The following is a 22,763-nucleotide window of genomic DNA, read 5'->3' as shown; positions in this document are numbered from 1 at the left end:
TAATGCAGTGGATATTACAAATAGGGCTTGCTGTCTTGTTTTTAAGAAAAGAAGAACTCAGTATCAAGATACTGTGGTGGTTCTGATCTGAAGATTTAATCACTAGGGTCTGAATATATGAAAAAATAAAGACTCGGACCTGATAAATAATTTATGAACCTTGGTTTAACCCGAATTCTGGCAGTGCAACCATTTTGTCGTTGGTAAGATAAAGTTAAATTTTCCAATTTTTTTATCCTATAAACAATTATTATCTCTGCGAATTAAAATATCTCATTTTTCAATTTAAACTAAACTTTAAATATGCCAATATACACTTTTTGGGAAGAAGAGCACGACACACACAAACAGGATTTTTCAACCTCTACATGATATAGTGTAGGAGAAAAGTGAAGGATAGGAAAATTATCTTTGATCAGATATATACTACAGCAAATCATGAATTCTTCTATATTAAGGCACTGGAGATTCTCTATTAGAGTCCTTTTCTAAGACTATTTATGATAGCGGGATGTTTCAAACATTAGATTGCTACATACAGCCAGGGGATAAGCAAAGTAAATAAAAAGCACTCTGTAATAATATATCTAAGTAGACATCACTGCATACTTTCTCTGACAACTTACAGGTGTTCCTGGAGCCACTCTGGACACTATGACAGGCATCTTCTGATCATATCCACCCTTTAAAGGAAAGGGCAATAATTAAAGAACGTACAGCTCGAGCTGTATTCAAAGATATATTAAAAGGGTAGGTCTTCATACCTTTACATTGAAACCAAATCTTCCATTTTCATCTGGTCTCATTCTGATCAGAACGAGATTGTCATGGGGAATCCCACCATTGGGCTGTAAATGAAAACATAGCGTTATTCTCTATACCTGAATTTCTTTAGGCACTACTGAAACCCCAAGCGATCCATAATTCATCATCTATTGCATAGCTAGTTAATGTCTCTCATTATGAGCACATAACTGTTTAAGACTGAAAGAAAAGAAAGAAAAGAAAGGTGTTACAGCGGGCCGGGGAGGGGGGACAGACAGACTAGAAATTTATAGCTAATCCTAAAACACATTTACTTGAAAACCAGTATTCATATAAGAAGATATCTTCAAGTTTCAATTTCCTTGAGACATTGTTGGAATTTTCTTGAAAGTTAATGGTTTTACTACTGACTTGTTTGATGCAAAAATGACCAAAGTACCAGCAGTGCATTCATTACCAGGAAGTGTGTTCCAAGTACCTACCATCTTGGTTTGCATAAGTATAATGAAAGTTGCGTGGCTCACTGAAAGGGTATGTGGTATGTGGTATGTGCAAATAAGGGAATTATATTGTGTACTATAAAGATACAGTTTGGGAATATGATTTATGCAAATATTTTGCAAAGACATCTCATAACTATTATACTGCCTAAAGGTTTTTCAGATGGAAAATAAATAGATCAAATAAATAAATACCATTCCAAATTAATACATGCTATAAAACATCCCAGAGCTACACCATGAAAATGTTACACAGGATTTGCTTTCCATTGTGTCTATACTTTTAGCTCTATTAGAAATAAGAGTTACATTAAAAGCAGTTTTTCGGACTCACGTTCCATTTCACCAAGAGCATGATGGACTGGGGTAGGGAACCTGAGGACCATTATTTATATGTTATTAATTCACTCTAGTTGAATCTACTTCCATCAGACCTGCTGATACTGATTAATTTCCCCCCTCCCTCCACGAAGAATATTGACTCAAACTAGACAAACAAATTTAAAGTAGCTTCTTACTGTAGATTTTTCAGGCGATGAAGAAGAATCATCATCATATGTTTCATTGATATGGTTATCCAATTCTTGCTGAGAAAGTGAATAATGAATTTGGTTCCAACTATTCTTTTTAGATTGTTTAGGTGGCAGTGCAGGTGGTTGCCCATCTACAGCGGTCTCTTGAGATCTACAAACAAAATGAAAAGAAATCTCATTAAAACTCCAAACTGCATGCTAAATAAAGAGAAACTATCACTAAAAAGACTTTGGAATTTTGGTGCGTTGGACATCATTGGCTTGCAACCTCAATTATGGTTCCCCGACTAATTTTTTTTTTTTTTTGTACTTCTGCAAAAGTTGGGGTTTTCCCAAGCCTGCTATTACTCTTTGACAGGAGAGTTGTCTTTTGGCAAGGTTCACATCTGAGAGAATGAATTTGCTATTAATATATAGGATCATTTCAGAAAAAATGTTATGCACCTCTCCCTTAAGTATTTAATTCACAAGGCCTCCAAATTAAATCTTAGATGACAAATTAAGGACAACAAAGGAGATCTCAATCATTTGTGGCATTGAGCCTCTTAAAAACACAGAGCAGTCCTATATAAGGGATTTCATTTTAAAATTTCAACTCTCCCACTTACTAGTTGGCACAAATTTTACAGATAAGAAAGGAGGAGATCCACAATCATGATGTGGAAGCAGGAAGCCCATATTTATTGCATGTTTGAACACCTGATGTTGCTTAAACCCATGTGCACTGGTCAGTGACTTATTCAAGTGGATAATCAATTTACAGTACATGAATTTAATTGGGTACTTATCCATACTGGAAATTTCTACAGAACTTTTGCAAATGTGACAGATTTGCTATATTATTACTTTGTATTTTGAATAAAAATTAATAGTAAGTGCAGCTGTCATTGAATCACTGTCAAACATTTGAAATCAGCATTAATCACCATTGGGACAGTGAAATCCACAAACATACAAAATTAATTTGATAAATGACTAATGGTTCTCATTCACGCAAAACAAGTCAGTGTTACCTCAGAAAGTCCTAGCTTCATCTGTGGTCTGTCCAACTCCTGATCAGTACCCACTTTTGTTATAACACAATGTGCATGACTAAAGTCACAATAAAGTTATTTCTTTTTTAAAAATGCAATAAAGGAACTATGCATTTGTTTATAAACAGACTATGTGAAGTAATAAGCTACCATTGAAACTAGGTAAAGTAACACAGTGGTTGTGAGTGTAATATACTGTAATGTGTTACCATAATAAATTGTGAGAACTAGGGATGAAGCTTTGGGCAAAACCTTGCCTGCTTTATATTTGCCCAGTCAGCTTTGAATTTCCTTATGAATGCTTAGACAATAGATGTGAAAGCAGATTATTTTGCAGTCAAAGCAGCCCTCTGTATTACTGCATCCAGCAATTTGCATAATCAAATAAAAAAGGAAAAACCCCTACTCTAATAAGCTCTGTTTGTGTTAAATATATATAAACTGCTGTGTAAAATAACATAGTTTCATATTTGACAGAGAGAGAGAAAAAGGATTCTTAAAAACACATTTGGATTGCTTGCTATGCATGTGTTTTTTCCCCTACTGCCACTTTCATGAATAAAAAATTACAGATACTACACATACCTTTCAATTGACAAAAATCATTTGGAATGGCCACACAACTATTTGTACACATAGGGCATATGATTTTTAATGTGAACTAGGGCCGAATTAAACTCCCTTCCACTGGAGATGCCAGGAACTGAACGCAGGAACTTCTAACAAACTGACACTGGTTATGGCCAACTATACTGTCAAGAATCAGGATGGACAATAGTTATAAAAAATAATAAGTATTACTCACTGCATGTTTAACATGTATATAGTGTAAGGAACACAAGGTTTCATGTACATTACTGAGATCCTTACAGCATGCCAGTTTAAGTCAGAATAGTATTATTCTTCCCATATTACTAATGGTGTAATATGTACTAATGGCAGCAGGTGAGCGTGTGTGCGCTGCAGCTCAGAGAATTGCTTGCCTAAGGCCACCTGACAGCCTAGGTGAAATATGAACAAGCAACTCCCGATTTGTAGCCAAGTCTTTGTCAACATGTTGTTTATTTATATTATGCTTCTCTTAAAAATGCTACAATTGTGCTACATCAGTTTTCATTTGCAAAGCAATCACTAAAGAATGGGGCTGTCAACCAATTAATAATAAAATAATAATAATAATAATAATAATAATAATAATAATAATAATAATAATTTATTTATACCCTGCCCTCCCCAGCCAGGACCGGGCTCAGGGCAGCTAACATCAAAACATAAAATACATTAAAAACACAAAATGTAGATTATTTTTAGGTGTAGCCTTTAAAAACCTTTTTTTGTTGTTCTGCTATAAAATAAAGCATTATAAAAACTATGCTTACGGTGATGATTCCAGAATGATACTGTTGGCTTGGGTGGAAGAAGGAGATCGGTGATTTGCAAAAACCTCACTTGGCGAAGGATGAACCACATGGTCTACTAGATGCCCAACTGAAGATGGCCGTAAACGGTTTCCCTCTTGAGTAAATGCAGAGTTGCGACTAATCAGGAAAAGAACACTTTGTTCAATAATTGCAGGTATGCTTGTCAAGACTTAGATGATTTATGCTTTTTTAAAAAAATGCTTCTAAAACTTATCTATTCCTCTAATTTCTTCTGTCTTGGACACAGTACCCCTGGCAGGAACATCCCCCAAATCAAACTTGTTTAGAAGACATTATCACTGGTAGAAGGGAGATGAGGAAAGTGGTGATTTTTACCCATTCCCCCAGGGTAAAGCCCTGTGTGTCCTCCAAAATTCTGATCCCAAGGGCTGGGAGGGAGGCTGCAGGGGATGAAAAAAATTGGCAGCAGTTGCTCCCCCATTTTGTCAGCATAACCCCCCACTAGAGTATCTAAAGCTTTCTGTAGACAGAAAGAATCCTTCCATTCCATGAAGGCCAGGTTTGGATCAAAGCCACTGCCTGTAATCCTAAATGCATGAATTAAAGCACCATAGAAATATATTACACCGATTATAGATTTCCATGGAAGAAAGAAAAAAATATGCATCAACAAATAAGCGACCATCACAAATCCTGACTATTACCACTGTTGCTCCAACAAGTCAACTTTAGTGTGTAGTAGGTATAACTGTACAGTTTTTTAAAACTTCGTATATTTGTCTATTAAGAAGTTCACAAATATCAACATAAAGGCTTCTAATAAAAAATCGTTGGGTTGAATCCAGTGCTAGTCCTATATAGAATAGACCTATTGAAATTCATGTACCCAAGTTAGTTATCATCAGTTTATTTCTATACCACTTTTTTGTCAAGGCGCCCAAAACACTGAACAGATTAGTACTAAAGAACACACAATAAAACTACAGCAAATACAAATACAAAAGTATAATAAAATAAACCAGAAAAAAATGAAATATGAAGTAACCCAGGCACACCATGAATCACACTTTCTACAGTCATGAGCTGCATTTGCGTCCTCCCCATAGACACAGCTGCCCTTCACAAACAACTGCTTACATAGCAGCTTCCTCCTTAGAAACAGCAACAGCCAAAGCAAAGTTCTTACACTTGCTCTCCAGGGCAGGGCTAACTGGCTCAGATTCCTGACTCCTCAATAGGCAGCAGTTCTCCAGGTGCAGGAACAGGAGCAAGGATAAAGTTGGCATTCACCTTCAAGCCACCAATGGTCCTATTATTGCTATCTGCTGCCTCTAAACCCACAGCAGCCGCCAAATAAATAGGCGTCTGCCTGGAAACAGCAACAGGGTGGGGCTACCTGGCTCAAACCTTCAGGTCAATCAACTTCAATGGGTCTACTCTGAGCAGGACTAGCATTGGATACAGCACCCTGCCTTCTCTTCCTGTAGGAACCCAGCAATCCAGATATAAATGGAGGCAAAAGGCCAATATACATCAGGAAAAAATGTTATTTCCTCTTTTGACACAACCTGACTTTCCACCTATGTGGAAAGGTCCCCACTGTGGTTTAGTTTTTTTATAAAATAAGTCATATGTACACACACACAGCACTTAACTCAGAAACATGACTTCCCTCTCATTTGGGTCACATTAGATTTCCTACACACACATTCAAGTTGTAGAGAGCTAGAGGTTTCATTGCAACAGTAACACAGACTGACGTAAACCATAGTGTTGGGCTATGTGAATGGCTGGTTACACATCCCTCTCCTTCGGCACAGCCACAAGAAGGAGATAGCAAGAATCCACCTCCCGATTTAAACAAGTAACAATTTGTGTTACATCCAAAATGCAAATTACAGTGCATTTGATATACGGTTTATGAAATTAGCAAGGATCAGAAACAAAGCTTAAACTAACCATAGTCTGTGATGTGGAAATGAATGTTTCCAATCCCTTCCTCATGGCAATGAGGAAGAAGGAGAGACAGGCATGCTAGTTCAAGCCTCAATCAGGCCATTCAATAGCTTTAAACTATGGTTTAGAACCAGGCCTGTTTTTCTGATGCAATGAAAATAGTGTCTGGGTGAAGGTAGAACCAGTGCAGGGCTCAATCTCGGAGCACATCCTGAAATTCATAACTGCTTTTTCTTCAATATAATTTAATTTAAGGTTTGTTTGTTTTTCTTTATATGTGATTATTATAACATACACTTTGGTCAATCTGCCTCTGTGTTGCTTCACAATTTCTTTTTAAATGCTTAGTATGGAAATAACTATGGTTCAACACACATCCCTCCAAAAAAACGGATCTCAAGTACTTTCCCTTCCTTAATAAAATAAAAATAAGAGGTAACTAGTGGCTCAGGGACTATTCAATTTTACTTACTGATTAGGGGTTCCAGGTGGAGAGCGGGATGGTAAACTTTGAGTTTCTAACCTGTCATCAGACATTGAATTCCTGCTGACAACCTCCCAGTCCATCCCGCTTATCAATCTGCGAGCCAGAGGTTTACTTGGGGATCTAAAACAATACAAAAATTACCAATATGTATCTGGAAGTTCTCTGAAGAAATTAATTGGGAATTGAGGTGAACAAGAAAATAGCATTAGCTTTCCCCTATACAGGGGCTGATACGCTGACTTGTTATTTAAATATTTCTTCCAAATAGTGCAAGGGGTTTCAGAGCACCTAAAGAAACGTGATGCAGAACACTAAATTCATGAATATAAACAACCAAATCATAGCTTGTGCTGTGGCAAAGTCTTTCTCACTACAATACTGAATCACTATGAATTCAGATATGCCACTTTATTTATCATTGCTATTAGATTTATATAGCTGCCCATCAATGAACATTTGGTAGGCAAAAAAATTAAAAACACAGTGTACAATAATAATTAAAGCCAACAACAATTAATAAAAGGCAGCAAAAAAACATCCATGCACTGAAGCAGTGTAAGATTGTTTTAAATTTTGGGCTGTAAATTCAGTTGAAAAGCCTAGATAATTAAAAGGTCTTCACTTGACACTGGAAAAAGACCATAAAAGAAGTAGACAAACGTTTCTGGAAAGGCTATTCTATAGCCAGTTCACTACCAATAAGGCCCTCTCTTTGGCAGCCACCTGCCCCACTTCACTTCACAGACGCATGGAGCAGAGCCCACAAGGAGGGTATTAAGGTTCCAGTAGGAAAACCTCTCTCTCTCTCTCTCTCTCTCTCTCTCTCTCTCTGTGTGTGTGTGTGTGTGTGTAGGAGAAGTGGAAGTGGAAGTGGTATTACAGTGAAACACAGGCAAGCAGAAAAGTATTGCCCTCTTTCCCGGCTGCTTTTCCTCAAAAACAGCAATCAGATTTTGTTACACACAACTACTATGTTTTATGCAACTATGTGTACTAGTCCATAGTTTCTGACATTAAACTAAACAGCTGCATTAAAGTACTTTTCTTATCAAAAGAGAAACACAACCAGGCTAATGAAACAAACAACCATCTCTACAGCAAACTGTGTGAGAGATGAGAGAGAGAGAGAGAGAGAGAGAGAGAGAGAGAGAGAGAGAGGTACATCTATATGAAATTTAAATAGGCAAGACTTCTCTGCGACTTAGCCAGATGATTTCTAGTTTAAAATGAACAAAATAATTTGCAAATATAACATGATTCTAACTGCAAGATGCAATAAACTTTTCACAGGCTTTTAAAGAAAAAATATTGGGAACAGAATTAAAAAGGTGTACGATAGACAACTATATCTATTGTAGTCTAGGAAAGAATTAATCCTGTAAGGATTAATAAGACTTTATAAGAATGCAAACATCCAAATGCTGATGGCTTTAGACGTGTTGCATTTAAAAGGGATTTCTGTAGGTTGAATGAGCTTGAATTCTCTTTCTAGGAACATTGCAACTCCTAGAAACACTCACCTTAATTACTAAGTGAAAAGTTGTATTTGTAGTAGTGCCCCTCAGCAGCCAACACAGCAGAAACATTTAACTGTCAAACTGTATTTTGAACATTTGATTATTAACTGTTTTAACCTTGGAGACCCACCCACTTACGCATGTTACCTAAGCTTCCTGTTCTTTGTGGCAATTCAAAGAAACGTTCACCACATTGCAGCAATACACTTCCCAGGGCTTCCTCTTCTAATAAGTGCCCATGTAAAAAAAATACTAACTGCTTCATTTCTATGGTTTACTTTTGGGTAACTCAAAACATTGCAGAGATTTTAATTTCAATTCCATCTCACATTAACTAGGTTATGGGAAATTATCTAACAAGTACAGGGGACAATTTCCAAACAACTCGGGACACCAGTCTTGGCTTTGAAATTTCAACTGTATTTTAGAGGATTAATAGATTTAAGATAGATATCCATTATTAGTGAAGAGGTACTCTCGACCAAGAGGTAGCTTTGCTCACCAAGGGTTAAGGTATGCTAAAAACATATTTCTCATGTGTCAGGTGGTGATGTGGTTACTCGAGAGCAAACAGGCAAGACTCCAACCTGTCTTTTCCAGGCTTTATTATTGGTGCAAACTATTTACAGTGAAGAGCGTTGCAAGTTCATGTCCGGCTCAGCCGCTAGCAGAATCTGGGAGTGGGTGGGTCCTTGTACCTCCCCCAGCATAACAGTTGCGTGACCCCCAGCCTTCTCCTCCTTTCCTTGCGCCGAAACCTACTGTGCAGACTGGGCGCTGGCAAAGGGGTACTTCCCTCCCCTCCGGCTTGCTCAGCCTCGGCGTTGAGGCTCTCCCTAGCATCCCCTGGTCCCACCACCTCCTCTCCACTGGAGGTGGGGCTTTCTTCCTCGCCAGAGGAGGAGCTGCTTCGGGAGATCTTTGGAGGTTCCCTTTAACACAACTGCCCTTCCCCCTCTCGTCTCTGGCCTGATGGCAGTTCCCTGACATCCTGTATCAAAAGCCAGGGTGAAGAGGTGTGTCTTCAGAATGTACCTAAGGTTGTATATTGATGTTGCAAGACACATCTCTATGGGCAGCTTCTACTACAAAGAATGCTCCCTCCTGGGACATCACCACCACCTGAGCTTCTGAGGGCTGTGGAACTACCAAGAGGCTCTCTTCTGCTGCTCTTAGCACCCAAGAGGGACTGTAGGGAAGGAGGTGGTCTTTCAGGTATTTAGGGATTTAATCACTAATGTGAGCACCTTGGGCCCAGAAATTAATTGGCAACCAATGCAGTTATTCTAAAACAGGGGTTCTGTGAGATGTAAATGGAACCACAGTGTTGGGTTGAAATAACGACAGACAGGTAGCGAGTGTCATCTGGGAGGCATCTCCTGAGCAAGTCTCGAGGAGCCTCTTTTATTGAATATTACAGCATTGCCACATATGTGCTTATTGCTGATTGGTTAACACAAATACAAAGCAAAGGTTGCATATAGGCATTAATCACCAATAGATTAAAGGGTGGGAAAGGGAACACAGAATTGGACAGGCGTGAAAACCTCCTTATTAAACTTTTACTAGTGACTGATATAGCATTCATCCGTAGATGTGGTCAACTATGCATTAAGAACAGGTCAGATACGAACTCAATGTGAACTGAACATTCTAGGAATGTTTCAGCTTAGAACGGTTTGCCAGAATCATGTGCAGAAGCAAAGCTTTCCTTCACCACAGCCCGTAATCTAGCCACTGCATTTTGTACCAATGGAAATTTCTGAGTTGTCTTCAAGGACACCCCCACATAAAGCACACTGCAATAATCCAATCTGGAAGTTACCTGAGCATTGAGTATGGTGGTTAAGGCATTTCTGCCTTTTAGCTGGTGGACCAGCTGAAGCTACAAAATGGCACTCCTGGCCACCTGAGCCTCCACTGACAGTGCTGAATCCAGGAGCACTCACAAACTGCAGGCCTGCTCCTTCCACGGGAGTACAACCGGTCCAGAATATGGCACCTCCCTAATTTCTAGATGTGAGAACTTGGGATACACAACACTTTTATCTCTTCAGGATTCAGTTTCTTCTCCTTTATTCCTTTTTTTTTTTTTGCCCCATTTAGTTCAATACCTCCAAGCATCAGTCTAACATTTGCTTAAGCACCAAAAAGTTGCAAAGGTACAAACAGCAGAATGCTTGAAAACTGAAGAAGTTCATGCTGTCATTCTGTTTACCATCCTAAACAGTTTTAAGGAGTTAAATAATTATTCCCTTTGAACTGCTGAGTAAGCATGCTTTAGATGCATCCAAAGTTTGTGTGAAGATGACATTTAATAGTGCCTGCAGTTCACTGACTGGTGTTTGAGTGAAATGGGCCTTTGTTGCCATATCAGTTCCATTTTGTCCCTCAGCTTCTTTTTTGTCTGTTTACAGTTGCTAAGCAGGCAAGATCTGTCAAACAAAATGAAAACAATCTAACCAAACTAGCCTCCATCCTCCACAGAAATGGAAAAGTATAATAATATTACTAATAATAGCAATTTATATGCTGCCCATCTGACTGGGTTGCCCCCGCCACTCTGGGCAGCTCCCAACAAAAAATAACAATTAAATGCCCTGGGTTATGAGCTGCTTGGACATGCAAAAGCCAATTTCCCTTGCATCCTAATGAAACCTAATGGAATCAAGGCAACACTTTGCCACCCCCTGAACCTTGAGTGCTTTTGTGATCTTCTACCTAGTACCAAAACACAGCATAAAGCACCTATTACGCCCTTTTCAGGAAGTAGCCTTGACATCTCTAGTCCTTTTCTCCTTCTGGGAAACTTATTTCAGCAGACACCCAGGTTTTCTGTTTTCCAATCTTGTAGGCAGACACTATGCTCAACTTTAATTCAATTCAATTATTCATTTGCTGCCCATCTGACTCTGGGCAGCTCCCAACAAAATATTAAAAACACAATAAAACATAAAACGTCAAAATTTTCCCAATACAGGGCTGCCTTCAGATGTCTTCTAAAAATCAAATAGTTGTTTATTTCCCTGACATTGGACAGGAGAGAATTCCACAAGGCGAACACCACTACTAAGAAGGTCCTCTGCCTGGTTCCCTGTAACTTCAGTTTTCGCAGTGAGGGAACCAGCAGAAGACCCTCAGAGCTAGATCTCAGGCTAAATGGTGGGGGTGGAGACGCTCCTTCAGGTATACAGAGCCAAAGCAGCTGAGGGCTTTAAAGATCAACAGAAACACTTAATGAGCTCGGAAGCCTACACGGAGCCAATGTAGATCTTTTTGGAAGCTCCCAATCTGCTGCCTGTTTCGATACTTCTGCATTCTGCCCAGTGATGTTGTTTGGGAAAACCCGCTTTCCCCAACTCTTGGATTTATCCTGCTGAGGATCCATTTCACCCTTCCTTCCCCCTTGCATCTCTCTCAAACTGAAGGACAAACTCTCATTCTTTTATTTGGTCTCTACTATCCCTTCACTCTCTCAATGCTCTTGGATGTAGCTGCACTGCCTCAGCTTGATGTTGCTCCCTGTTGTAGCTGGACCAAAGACTCCAAAGTTATCCACTATTGTTTCTATTGAACTGAAAATCATGTTAGTTCTATGGAACTAACCATGGCCTGTCCTTCGGCTAGAACAATACTAGTGGCCATAGAGACATGAAATCCCCCTAGCACAAGACTAAATTTCCCATTCATCTGCTGTTCTCAAGGTGCTGACTCCACCAAACACAGAAAATAGGTTCAGATGTGTGTAGAGACATGTGTTTAGAGTTCCACTGTGTGATCCAGAAACCTAGCTGATCAGATTTTCAGATCATTCCCTGTAACAGATTCAGTATAACGATGAACGCACAGACACCAAGGAAGGCCTATTACAACAAGCATAGCCTGTCTTCACACAATGCATAAAAAGGGAATTTGCATTAAGGGAATATGTATATTATGATACAATATGAAAACATATTAATGTATTTCACTCTGGTACAGAATTAATTTGTAGTATGTTGCACCATACATTAAAATCTGCACAGTAATTTCTGCACAAAGCTATTGTAATTTGCTGATTTTGAGGAAAGAAGAGAATTCAAAACAGGTAAAATAAGCTACTGTAACAATCCACAGACAATAGGAGAGGATGCAAATAACTTGAAATTGCTTACCTGGCAAATACCCTGTCCTTATTTGCCTTTTCTTTACCGTACTGTACAGACTGGACTTCTGTTCTCCCACTGAAATAAAATATTGAGATTGTCAAGAAAATAGTGGTGGAAGTGTGGGGAAAAATATTTTGCCTAAATATGAGCACACCGGTGCATCCAAGTCCAACAGTAAAATTACTAGACTAACAGTGAATGCATGTTAGACCTGATGAAACCAGGGGCTTTCCATATTCTAGGATACTTTTACTAATTGCCAAGCAATTCTTACCTGAACTGACACTATTATCAGATACTGATAATTGGCCACAAAATTTCTCCAAGTCTTTAAAATGTCAAATAGTAATACATTGTAATCAGGGATTAACAACAGAGATTTTTTGTCTGGTGAATACATAAAGATAAGAAAAGCTGTGCTTTATTAGGCCAAAGTTCCATCTAGTCCAGCATCCTGTTTTAACAGCGGCAATTAGTTGTACTAGTGCTTCCTTCTTTTGGGATTACCAGCAACTAATATTCAAAGGCAGAACACGACCATCCTGGCTAGTTGTCATGAGCTTTGAGCTCATGCGGTCCCGTCCCCCCCATCACCTTGAGGCTTTTGCATCTGCTTCAGACTAATTACAACTTGTTACAACATCCAAACCCAGGAAAAAATTGCATTTAGTCTTAATGCAAACAAGCCAAACTCAAAGCAGAATTTTGGAAGCTGACTTGCTTTCACTAATCCTAGTTAAGATTAGCCACGGTTTAGGGCCGAGATGTATTCTTATACTGTGGTTAATTTAAAATGAAGGTGGAAGTTTCTGCTCTCCTCTTCAATGCTGTGCCAAATGAAAGCAGGGAACCTGCAAGAATAGCATTATAGAAGATGCTGCGGTTTTCTCTAGTCCTTTTCTTGTTTCTTCACAATCATGCCCTGTGTTCCTTTATTTTATTTTCCCCCAGTTTCACTTTTCTCTCACTGTGCACCAGGAAATTTGTTTGACTGTCCTTTATAAAAGGAAAGGTGTGCCATCTGGGACGCTTTCTACATGTTCGCCTCAATCTGTATGGAGTTGGTGGATTTCTATACCTGCCCCCAAATATTAATAGAACTTAGCATTTTAAGCCATTTAAAAAAAAATTATGGGAGGCAGGGATATACTTCAAACAACAGTTTTATACTGAAGAACACACATTTTCAAAATAAAATTGGCACAGTGCAGTGTAAAGAAAGCTAACTTAACTAGACGTCTATGCAGGCTATAGAGCAACATAAAAATCTGGAGTATTAAATGTTTAAAAATCAACAGGCGCTTCATCTGATCTTTCAGTAAGTTATTCTTTAACAATATGCTGATATCCCTCCCTCTTTTTACATATGGCCCAAACTTACCAGTACCGGTACTTTGAACCCAAAGTAAAGTAGTGTGCAAAAAAGTTCTTCTGAGGGGGCAGTGGTCTGTCTAGCCGGAAAAAAGTGTGGTGTTCTACACAAGCTTTCCATAAATTTTTACACGCTCGATAATTCACCATGTTGAATCCTAGTAACGTTTCTCTAGATTCATGCTGGGACAAAATTTAATAAAATTAGCCTTGCATTCTGAAATGTAGTTGAGGCTACAGTTCTTATGAAATGGTTCTCTTTCAAAAAACACATACAAATATTCCAAGAAAAAGGACCTTCTGGTTATCTAAGGAACACTGTAATTAGGGATCTATTCCTTCTCTCTCCTGGCTGTTAAATCAACTCCCAGTCATTAAAAAACAACAACCCATGACAATATTCTTAACCATGGTGGTTCTCAAACCCTCTGCCTTAAATAAAGCCTTTTCATATTGATTTATTTGCTATAGAACACCTGCATGTCTGTCATAAAAATCCTGTGTTCGAGGTCACATATTCAGTTCATATATGACACTGACCAAATCTGTTGAATTTACCTTCTTACTTAAGTTACTCATTACAGGAGATCATCAGTAGTGTTAGGAAATCCACATTTGAGAGAAATATGTCCACTATTGCTGATACTCGGCTTCCAAATGAACAAAAGGGTTTCCCACCAGTTTGACAAAACCTATAATATGCAACCAGGACATGCCAGGCTCCTTCATTGCCCCTTCTCTTTATAAAACCTTGTGGACAATCCCCATCTTTGCCTTTCTTCTCTTGCACTTTCTTATACTCCACACCTTGTCTCAACTTTCCCTCCAAAAACCTGGATTGCATTCCTCTGTGTCCCATGCTCCACATTCAAGGGTTCTCCCATCTATTCTTGCATTTTTCTATATAAAATTAGCTTGTTGTATTATCTGGGTAGTCACACAGTGTGTGCATCTTCTCCCTAACATTTGCATCTGTCTGTATCTTGTGATTAACTTACGGCATGACAAAATGTGTAGCGTTGCAATTAGATTACGATGCTCTAGACTACAGTTTTTCAATCTTTATAGCAGTCCTGCCAAACTTCGCTCCAGCCCTTTCACACTGACCCTGTGGTAAGTGGATTGCAAGGTAGAAAGCAGCAGCACAGTCTATGTTTCTTAAGGAATCAATACTCTCTGTGCTTCAATCTCACCCCCAGGGCTGAGGCAGGATTGGCTGATGCACACTAACCCAGAATATTCTACCTGCTCAGCTCCAGAAAAGTAAATAAAGCTGAACTTAGACATTGGCTAGTGCTCTTTGTGCTTGCTAACTCTCTTACATCATGCAGTTTATTCTTTCATGGTTGCACCTTATTTGCCAAGGGCAACCTGTTAAGCCACTCACCGAAGGGGTGGGAAGCTGTTTTACTTGACTGGCAGCTAAGAACCAGAGTTTTGCCTTTCTCATAGCAAAGAATGATGGTAGGAACCTGTTTGTTATTGGCATCTGAATCCCACTTGCAAATCGATGGAGGTGAGCAGACAAGCAACTCATAGCATTGCTGTCTTAATGCAGCCTTCAATCCCTGCTTCCTTTCCCCTTTACCCACCAGATGCAGACACAGACAAAGACACGTGAGGATCTGTACTCATGCAACCCTATATTAAGAACTTTTAAGAAAGAGAATTTGCACCTCCCATTTTCAGTCTGCAAAAGTGACTATCAGTCAGACTACAACTCTAACTTTAAAATATCTAATATACTATTTCATAAAATAGGGACCATTTAAACTGTAGTATCTGCCACTAGATAATTCTATAATGAACAACACACTACTGAAGTAGTGTTATCATGTATGAAGCTCCAAAGACGTAACTTGCATGACAACCATCTCTGACAACAGTGAAGCACTTTGCAACTTCAGATAAAAATGTTAATAACAGTACTCACCAATTCTTTTCTAAGCTGAATAAAAAACTGCTTGCACTTAAAAGAAATTTTAACAATCTTCAACCTAAGTGAAATAAAAAATCAAAATGATGTAATATTTCTTTAAAATGCAGAAAAGGTATCTACCAAAAGGGATCTGGACAGGTTATGACAAACATATTTGTTGCCCAATGCCACTATGATCCATGGGAGAGGGTAAAGATCAGTTCTGCTCATGATGAAGTTCCCCAAAACAGCCACCAGAAAGGCAAAACAATCAGAAAGTGATATTCCTTGAACATCAATGATCCCAATATATGATTGCTACAATTTATGAAGTGAATGAAGTGGAGGGAGGTTCAAACTCACTAGAGCCTGGTTGGGGAGGAATGGGTAATTAATCTCAGCAAATGGCCAAAGGATATTTTCCTTAACCTTTGTAAAACATAGCAACCTTAGTTTTTGAGTATTTGTTTCATAAAAACCGAATAAAATGCTGCAAAACTAGCGCCTGTCTGGCTTTTATCAGAATGAGGGTGATTTCAGCCATGCAAGCAAGAGTAATATTCTTTCTCCTCCAGCACATGATTTGCATATGATAAGATCACATACAAGAATCCTCGAGTATCAGAATGCAACTTCTGGAAGAGGTTCAAGGAACTGATTAAGCACTGCCAGTACTGAAATTGTGATGCACCTGTAAGACAATTGGCACTTTCCACACACAGTTAGGAGAGTTGTCTGTAACCAAGATGACAATATTGGTTGTTACTGCTGCAACATTACTTTTAACATATTTATTGTGCTGCTGCTGTCAAGGAAGGATAAGATACTGATGAGCATGGATGATGAAAGTGGTGTGCCTGCAATCAAGCAGGCATGATTATAGAATCAAGTTGTTCAATTAAAGCAAGTCTCTGTGTAGTATGCATTCCTTATTTTAAGCACATTTGCTGTGCTATTAATGAATGACAACACATCAAAGTATCAAATTATTGCTGGGATCCAGAGTTGTTCTTACTACATGTGTGGCCAACAAGACAGCTTAGATAGCATCACACCTATCCAAATATTGACTCCCTTGTAAGATCGTATCACTTCCCAGGGACATCAAATAAAATAAGTAGGCCAAACCAATCCACCCTGAAGGACTGTTCTAACCTCCCAAGGAGAAGCTATATTCCCACACTGTTCTGTGAATAACCAAGTTATGAAAATATTTAGTATGATTTGTTTCAATCACAGAATCAGTTGGAAGCGTTGGAACCACGTGGGACATCTTGTCCAACCCCCTGCAATGCAGGAATCTTTTGTCCAACGTGGAGCTCAAACCCACAACTCTGGGATTAAGAGTATCATGTTCTACTAACTGAGCTATCCCTCACACTGCTTAGGGTTGCCATACATTAGGACATACCCAGAATACTGCTATCGAAAGCAGTGTTCGGGGTGGAAATAATCCAGACACACAGCAATGCATGTTGGCAGTGTGGTTTGGGGCAATTTTACTTTAAAAAGGAAAAGATAGAAAGCTCAACAACTTTTGTCCAACCCTAACACTGCCCTGAAATATTATCTGAAAGGTTAGGAGAAAACCTAAAGCACATGTGGGGGGGGCACGGGAAGGAGGAGAGAGAGGCACATTCTCTTATGCCTGCTAAAGATATCCCACAAAAATTCTAAGCTGAGGTGCAAATTGAAGCATTCATTACTTTGAAACACATTTTTCTCTGGCTCCATCCTCTATTTGCTCTAGCTCCACTCACTGCCAGTAAGCAGCCCCCAATAATTACCTGTGTGAGAATGTGGTCCTCAATAGAAAAAGGTTGCCCACCCCCATCCTAAATGCTGCTGCTTCTCTTTCTTTTCCAATCTCCCCCCCAAATTCCCCTTTTCTGTGAACCTTTGGCTCAACAAACCCCTTAGGCCTTGAAAACCAACTTAAGTATGCGCAACTGCTCTGACTGCATAGGTCTTCTCCTTATCAAATTCTAGATTGTAATCTCCTTGGTACCTGGGCTCTGCTTTTTGTCACACTGTAAAAGTATCAGTGCTGCTAAATAAACACCATTCATGATAAACCTCACCCCATTCAAATTATTTCATCAGCAAAACATATGCAGTCTTAAATAGGATTCCATGCATGGGTGTAACTGTAACTTTGTATGCTAATGAGAACTTCAGACAAGTGCTTCCCAGCCTCTGTTGGTTGAGCAAGTAAGTTTCTGCAGAGAATACATGTTACTTTCCCCAGTCTAACTAAAAAAAAATATGAGTTTGTGGCATGTAAGTAAGAAAGCACGATAAAATTAGATACATCACTGTGGCTCACACACAAGACATTCTCAGTCTAATATTCAAATGCCATAGTTAAAATCAATTAAAGAAGACAAAGTTTCAGGGCTTTTGAAATAAGACTGCATGGTAAACAGTGTTCTTTCACCTGTGAAAGTTGGCCTCTGGAGTGGGATACATAAATGTAAGAATCAGACCCTGAGCATTTACTGGTTCCTAATTCTTTTCTGTTCAGTAGTTAGGAGCCTGTTGTTTTATTATATTTTTATGGAACTTTAATTTACTTGATCTTACATTGTGACTGTCTTGATGCCAGTGTGAAAGACAGTATGTAGATTTTCAAATTAATATATACAGATCCACCTCAGCAGATGTTATCTGGGTTTCCTCAACATCAGAGGTACATCAAGTGACTCTTGGACAGAGAGCTGCTGATTTCCACCATTCAGGAGTGAATGTTTTGGGGGGAGCAGCAGGAAGGAGTGGTGGAAAAGCCCTGCTACATGAACAGAACCCTGCCCACATCTCTTTGGACCCAAGTATTTAATACAGTCTTTTTACTACATCCTATACAGAATACACTGAATAAATTGGATGAGCACATGTCTATTCTAGACAGTGCATGTATAGTAAGGTATTCCCCTTTCACTCCTGCTATACTGCTATACTGAATCGTAACTCTGGAAGTGTGATAAAGGATAATCCAAAATATTCTAGCTGAATAAAAATTAAGTGCACTAAATTTTCCATTACAATCATTACATTACAATTATGCGGCAAACTTTGTAGGGATATTTTCAAAAGCGAATTGCCACACAAGAGACACCACTGGACTTATCAAAGGCTACATTTTAGAGTGACTAATTTAGAGTTGATGTACACTTAGCAATTTATTATGAAGTTATTCAGATTTAAGAAAGTGTGTGGCAAACAAAATGTTTCCCTTAAACACATCCTTACCATGGAAAGGTGTTAATTCGTACCCTGTTCTTATAAATTAGTATGCCTCCCGACATTACTCCAATCATAATTTCATTGTTACTTTGATCCTATAAAAAAAGAACAGGAAAAAAATGAATGCTTATGTGTCTTCTGTTCTCTCATATCGCCGTCTTGCAGATCTTATTGCCCGAAAACATGCAAGATGACGTTCTAGAATGTTTACAGGAAGGAAACATTGTTGCCTCAACAATCACTTCCTGTCTCTTTACTTTGCTTCACCTTGCATCCTGATCCTTCCATCAACATCCCTGAGGCCCTCCCACAATCCCTCCTCAGTACAGAAACTCTACTATACAACAGAGCAACAAAGGGAGAGACTAGACAGACTATATAGCAATGGCTTGGATGGATGAGAAATAATTGTTAATCAAAAGGGGACTCTTCAGTGTAGCAGACACCCATGTGAAGATTTCTCATGACCCTATTTCAGTACCCCAACCTTGACGAGCAATCTTATGCAATAAAGCAACTTGAATTAAGAACCTCAGCACTCTGTGGGTGGTTGAGGAACAAGAGCTAATGGCGACAGAGGTGTGGAGTCTCAGGGACAGAGAAAGAAGGGCTGAGTAAAATGAGACATGGGCTCTGCTGTGACAGGCTAGCTCCATGAGGCCTCCTCTCCCTTCAGCTGTCCTCTGCAGGCAGCCATTCCATCAGACTGCCTCAGTGGGAGAGTCAGGAGGCAGAAGGCTCATTCCATTCAATCTGCTGAGGTCCAGCAACATCAGGCACCTTCTGCACCTGAATTGTGCCAGCTGGTTAGTATAGGAAGAACTGTTTATAAACTAGTGCCTAAATTTTGCTTTCGGTTTTCGTCTTCCCTCCCTGTCCCTTTCCCCTATACAGTGGTACCTCGGGTTACATACGCTTCAGGTTACAGACTCCGCTAACCCAGAAATAGTACCTTGGGTTAAGAACTTTGCTTGAGGATGAGAACAGAAATTGTGCAGCGGCAGTGCAGCGGCAGCAGGAGGCCCCATTAGCTAAAGTGGTGCTTCAGGTTAAGAACAGTTTCAGGTTAAGTACAGACCTCCGGAACAAATTAAGTACCTAACCCGAGGTATCACTGTACAGATTGTACGCCCAGGGACTGACTTGTTTTGATTGTATGTAAGCAGCTCTGAACAGCAGGGTACAAATGCTTGAAATACATTTTTAAATTAAAAAAAACTTAGAAGGGAAGGGGAAATGGGTCCAATTAATTAGGGCTAAGGTGGTTGGATGGTGCCTTGTACACCACTTTCTGGCAGGTCTTGCAGCCAAGCTGGTGCCTTTTGTATTGCTCTGCTTTTCCTTTGAACCACATCAGCGAGGCCAAGAGTCTTGTCGTCTGGGGAGCCCAGGACCTCCATACACACTGCCCAGGCTTGCACCCCAGAGAGCTCACTTCAGTGCTGCTAACACAGCAAAAAGAACATGGAAGCAGCATTTATGAGTTACTGGTCTCTGCAGCCATAGCAGGTGCTGTGATGCTCCAGTGGTTTGACTTCACCCCGGGAGCCACACCCCATTGTCACTCAAGACATACAGATACCACCATCAACAACATTAAATAGAGAACTATATATTATTTTCAAAGTAACATTATGGAAATCAGATTTACTTTAATTTTGTTGAATATTATGATACATTTTAAAAATTAATTTCTAAGAAGAGAACTATTGACCATTCAGATAATGCTATGTTTTGTTTTGGGTTTATTTGCGTGATTAATACTAATCAATTGACGCTTACCCTTGCATAGTGCAATTCAACTCCATAGAGTTCTAAGGTCCGGGCTGTGCTGAGATAACTAAATTCTGCTTCAGCAGGAGACAGACCTCTGTAATGACAAAATAAGAACATAAAATAGCTTAAAATATATTTAAGGTAACTTGAGGGTTCTTATTTAAAAACTTTTTTTACTGGAGCCCAAAGAGCAAGAGGGAGTTACACTGGCTTTAGGGCAATTAGCAGTTTAACTGCCCCTGCTTCCTTGCCTGGTTTTTCTCTCACTAAAGAGGAGCAGTCACACCACGCCTCCAAGCATATAGTTTTAATATTCAAAATACAATTATGATTGTAAAAGTGTATTTTCAGATGCATGTACTCTGAGAGCATGAATTCATTTTAAGTCTAAAACCTAAACAGTATTAGTGATCTTTCTCCACTAGTTCTCTCTGTAGCAGTTACCTGATCTTAAATAAGTCATTTCTCCACAAAAGGATTGGATGAGACACACATGCAGTAACCTGGGGTTATAATGTAAGGAGCTACTTTTAATTTACACACACAGAAGCAGCTCAGGATAGATTAAACTGGTCATGCAGTTCTTCAGACTGCAACCTTATTTCTTCTTTCTTTTATGCTTACATATGCTGCTGATGTAGTTTGGACACTTCTTTTTCAAACTCTTGAGGCTGGCCGGGAATAAAGGAATAGTCTGAGAGGTAGCCTGGGAAGTTCTCTGAAAGGTTGTAGTCTCCCAGTTCAGCTGAAAGTTAAGAGAAACCATTTAGCAACAGCCCCATTTAAGCACCTTGCAATCCATGCAGTGTAAGAAAGGTAAAAATAATAATAATTAATCCACCAGCCTTTACTACATATGAAACAACTTCAGTCTAAAACTGTACAAAAGCACCTAATGTTGTTTGTATAAACTGAAAGCACTCTAGTTTCAAGATTAGAGAACTAAATAGTTCCACAAGATTGACTACAAGAAACATAACAACTAGGGGTTGCTGCCCCTGCTTGCTTTACTCTTCAACCCTACCTACCACCTCCTCTCACCAAAGCCACCTTCTCCCCAAAACCACACACATCCTTACTCCACACCACTACCCCCCTTATAGTTTGCCAAACCTCTCTACACCCATCTTCCCCTTAGACTGGGATGAAGAAGCTTTTCTGGCCCAAAGGCCAGATCTTTGGCCTGCCTGGGAAGATAAAAGTTGTCAGGTAGGCTCCTATTGGCGGTCACACAAACTGCAGTGTGATTACACATGTACCATTTTATTATATACAAATACTTTTGTTGATGTGATTTACTTCTGGAAAAGGAATTTTATTTTTGTACTGGTGATATATTTTTATGTGAAGCAATGCATTTTCTACAAAAACAAAAATAAAAATCAGGTTCTGTAACCTAGCAGTATGCCAGATTTTTCAGCTGTTTTTCCAAAAACCCTTGCAAACTCTTGCTAAACTGTGGAAACCGTTACCACTTTAATGGTTGTACAGAGGCACTCAGGGCTCATGAATACAAATACAAAATCTTATCAAAAACTGTTCAGAAGCAACAATATGCATCACTTCTTTAAAAAGGGGGGGGGGGGGCAAAGGCACCCTAACCTTAAAATCCTATGGTCCCTGGGAGGGTTCCCCAGTAAGAAGTATGGGATCTCACTCTTGGATGGCAGAGAGGGAGGTGTAACCTTGGATGCCTCCTCCCTGTCACCACAGAAGCTTCCACAGTCTTTGCCCTGTTGACACTGGAGCTCCAACATGGGTAGGGTCAACAGGAAACACCTCAATCCCCCACCACACCCCCAAATCAGGGAGGATGCTATGTCATCTCTGGAGCTGGCATGGTTAGTTAAAGCAAGAAAAATAAAAAGGACAGAGGAGCAGAAATGTGCTGCTGTGCCTTTACCTACGCCCTGCCAGAGCAAGTCCAGCAGACTGCTGGATGTGATGGAATAACCACTTTGAGTACTCTTTCCCTCTCCCCTTTAGAACTGAAGCTTTAGAGGTTGTTAAATTCCCATCTTAGCAATAATAGTTCACAAAGCATGTCAATTTGATAGTAATAAGCTAACATAACCAAGAGAAAAATGTTTTTCAAGGTATATACATTTATCGTAACTCTGTTTAGGTGGGAAA

At 39.4% G+C, this 22,763-nt stretch overlaps 1 protein-coding gene across 3 annotated transcripts in view; it reads right to left on the bottom strand.

Annotated features, from left to right (window-relative positions):
* PTPN4 (protein tyrosine phosphatase non-receptor type 4) overlaps positions 1-22,763 on the bottom strand; it is an 85,309-nt gene that overhangs the window by 19,889 nt on the left and 42,657 nt on the right. For 2 of the 3 annotated variants that reach the window (XM_053403019.1, XM_053403027.1), the window contains 11 exons: positions 21,255-21,375; positions 20,637-20,724; positions 18,861-18,949; positions 15,627-15,690; positions 13,704-13,876; positions 12,329-12,397; positions 6,643-6,777; positions 4,212-4,370; positions 1,784-1,949; positions 765-848; positions 627-683 (listed from right to left, as the gene is read on the bottom strand). In XM_053403019.1, the coding sequence (XP_053258994.1) occupies positions 627-683; positions 765-848; positions 1,784-1,949; positions 4,212-4,370; positions 6,643-6,777; positions 12,329-12,397; positions 13,704-13,876; positions 15,627-15,690; positions 18,861-18,949; positions 20,637-20,724; positions 21,255-21,375 (1,205 nt within the window). The remainder of the gene's footprint in view (positions 1-626; positions 684-764; positions 849-1,783; positions 1,950-4,211; positions 4,371-6,642; positions 6,778-12,328; positions 12,398-13,703; positions 13,877-15,626; positions 15,691-18,860; positions 18,950-20,636; positions 20,725-21,254; positions 21,376-22,763) is intronic. The other variant, XM_053403037.1, reaches the window with a different exon arrangement.

The sequence above is a fragment of the Podarcis raffonei genome, chromosome 1 (genome assembly GCF_027172205.1).
Source record: "Podarcis raffonei isolate rPodRaf1 chromosome 1, rPodRaf1.pri, whole genome shotgun sequence".
In the NCBI taxonomy this organism is placed as follows: domain Eukaryota; kingdom Metazoa; phylum Chordata; class Lepidosauria; order Squamata; family Lacertidae; genus Podarcis; species Podarcis raffonei.
This window is presented reverse-complemented; position numbering and strand designations above follow the sequence as displayed.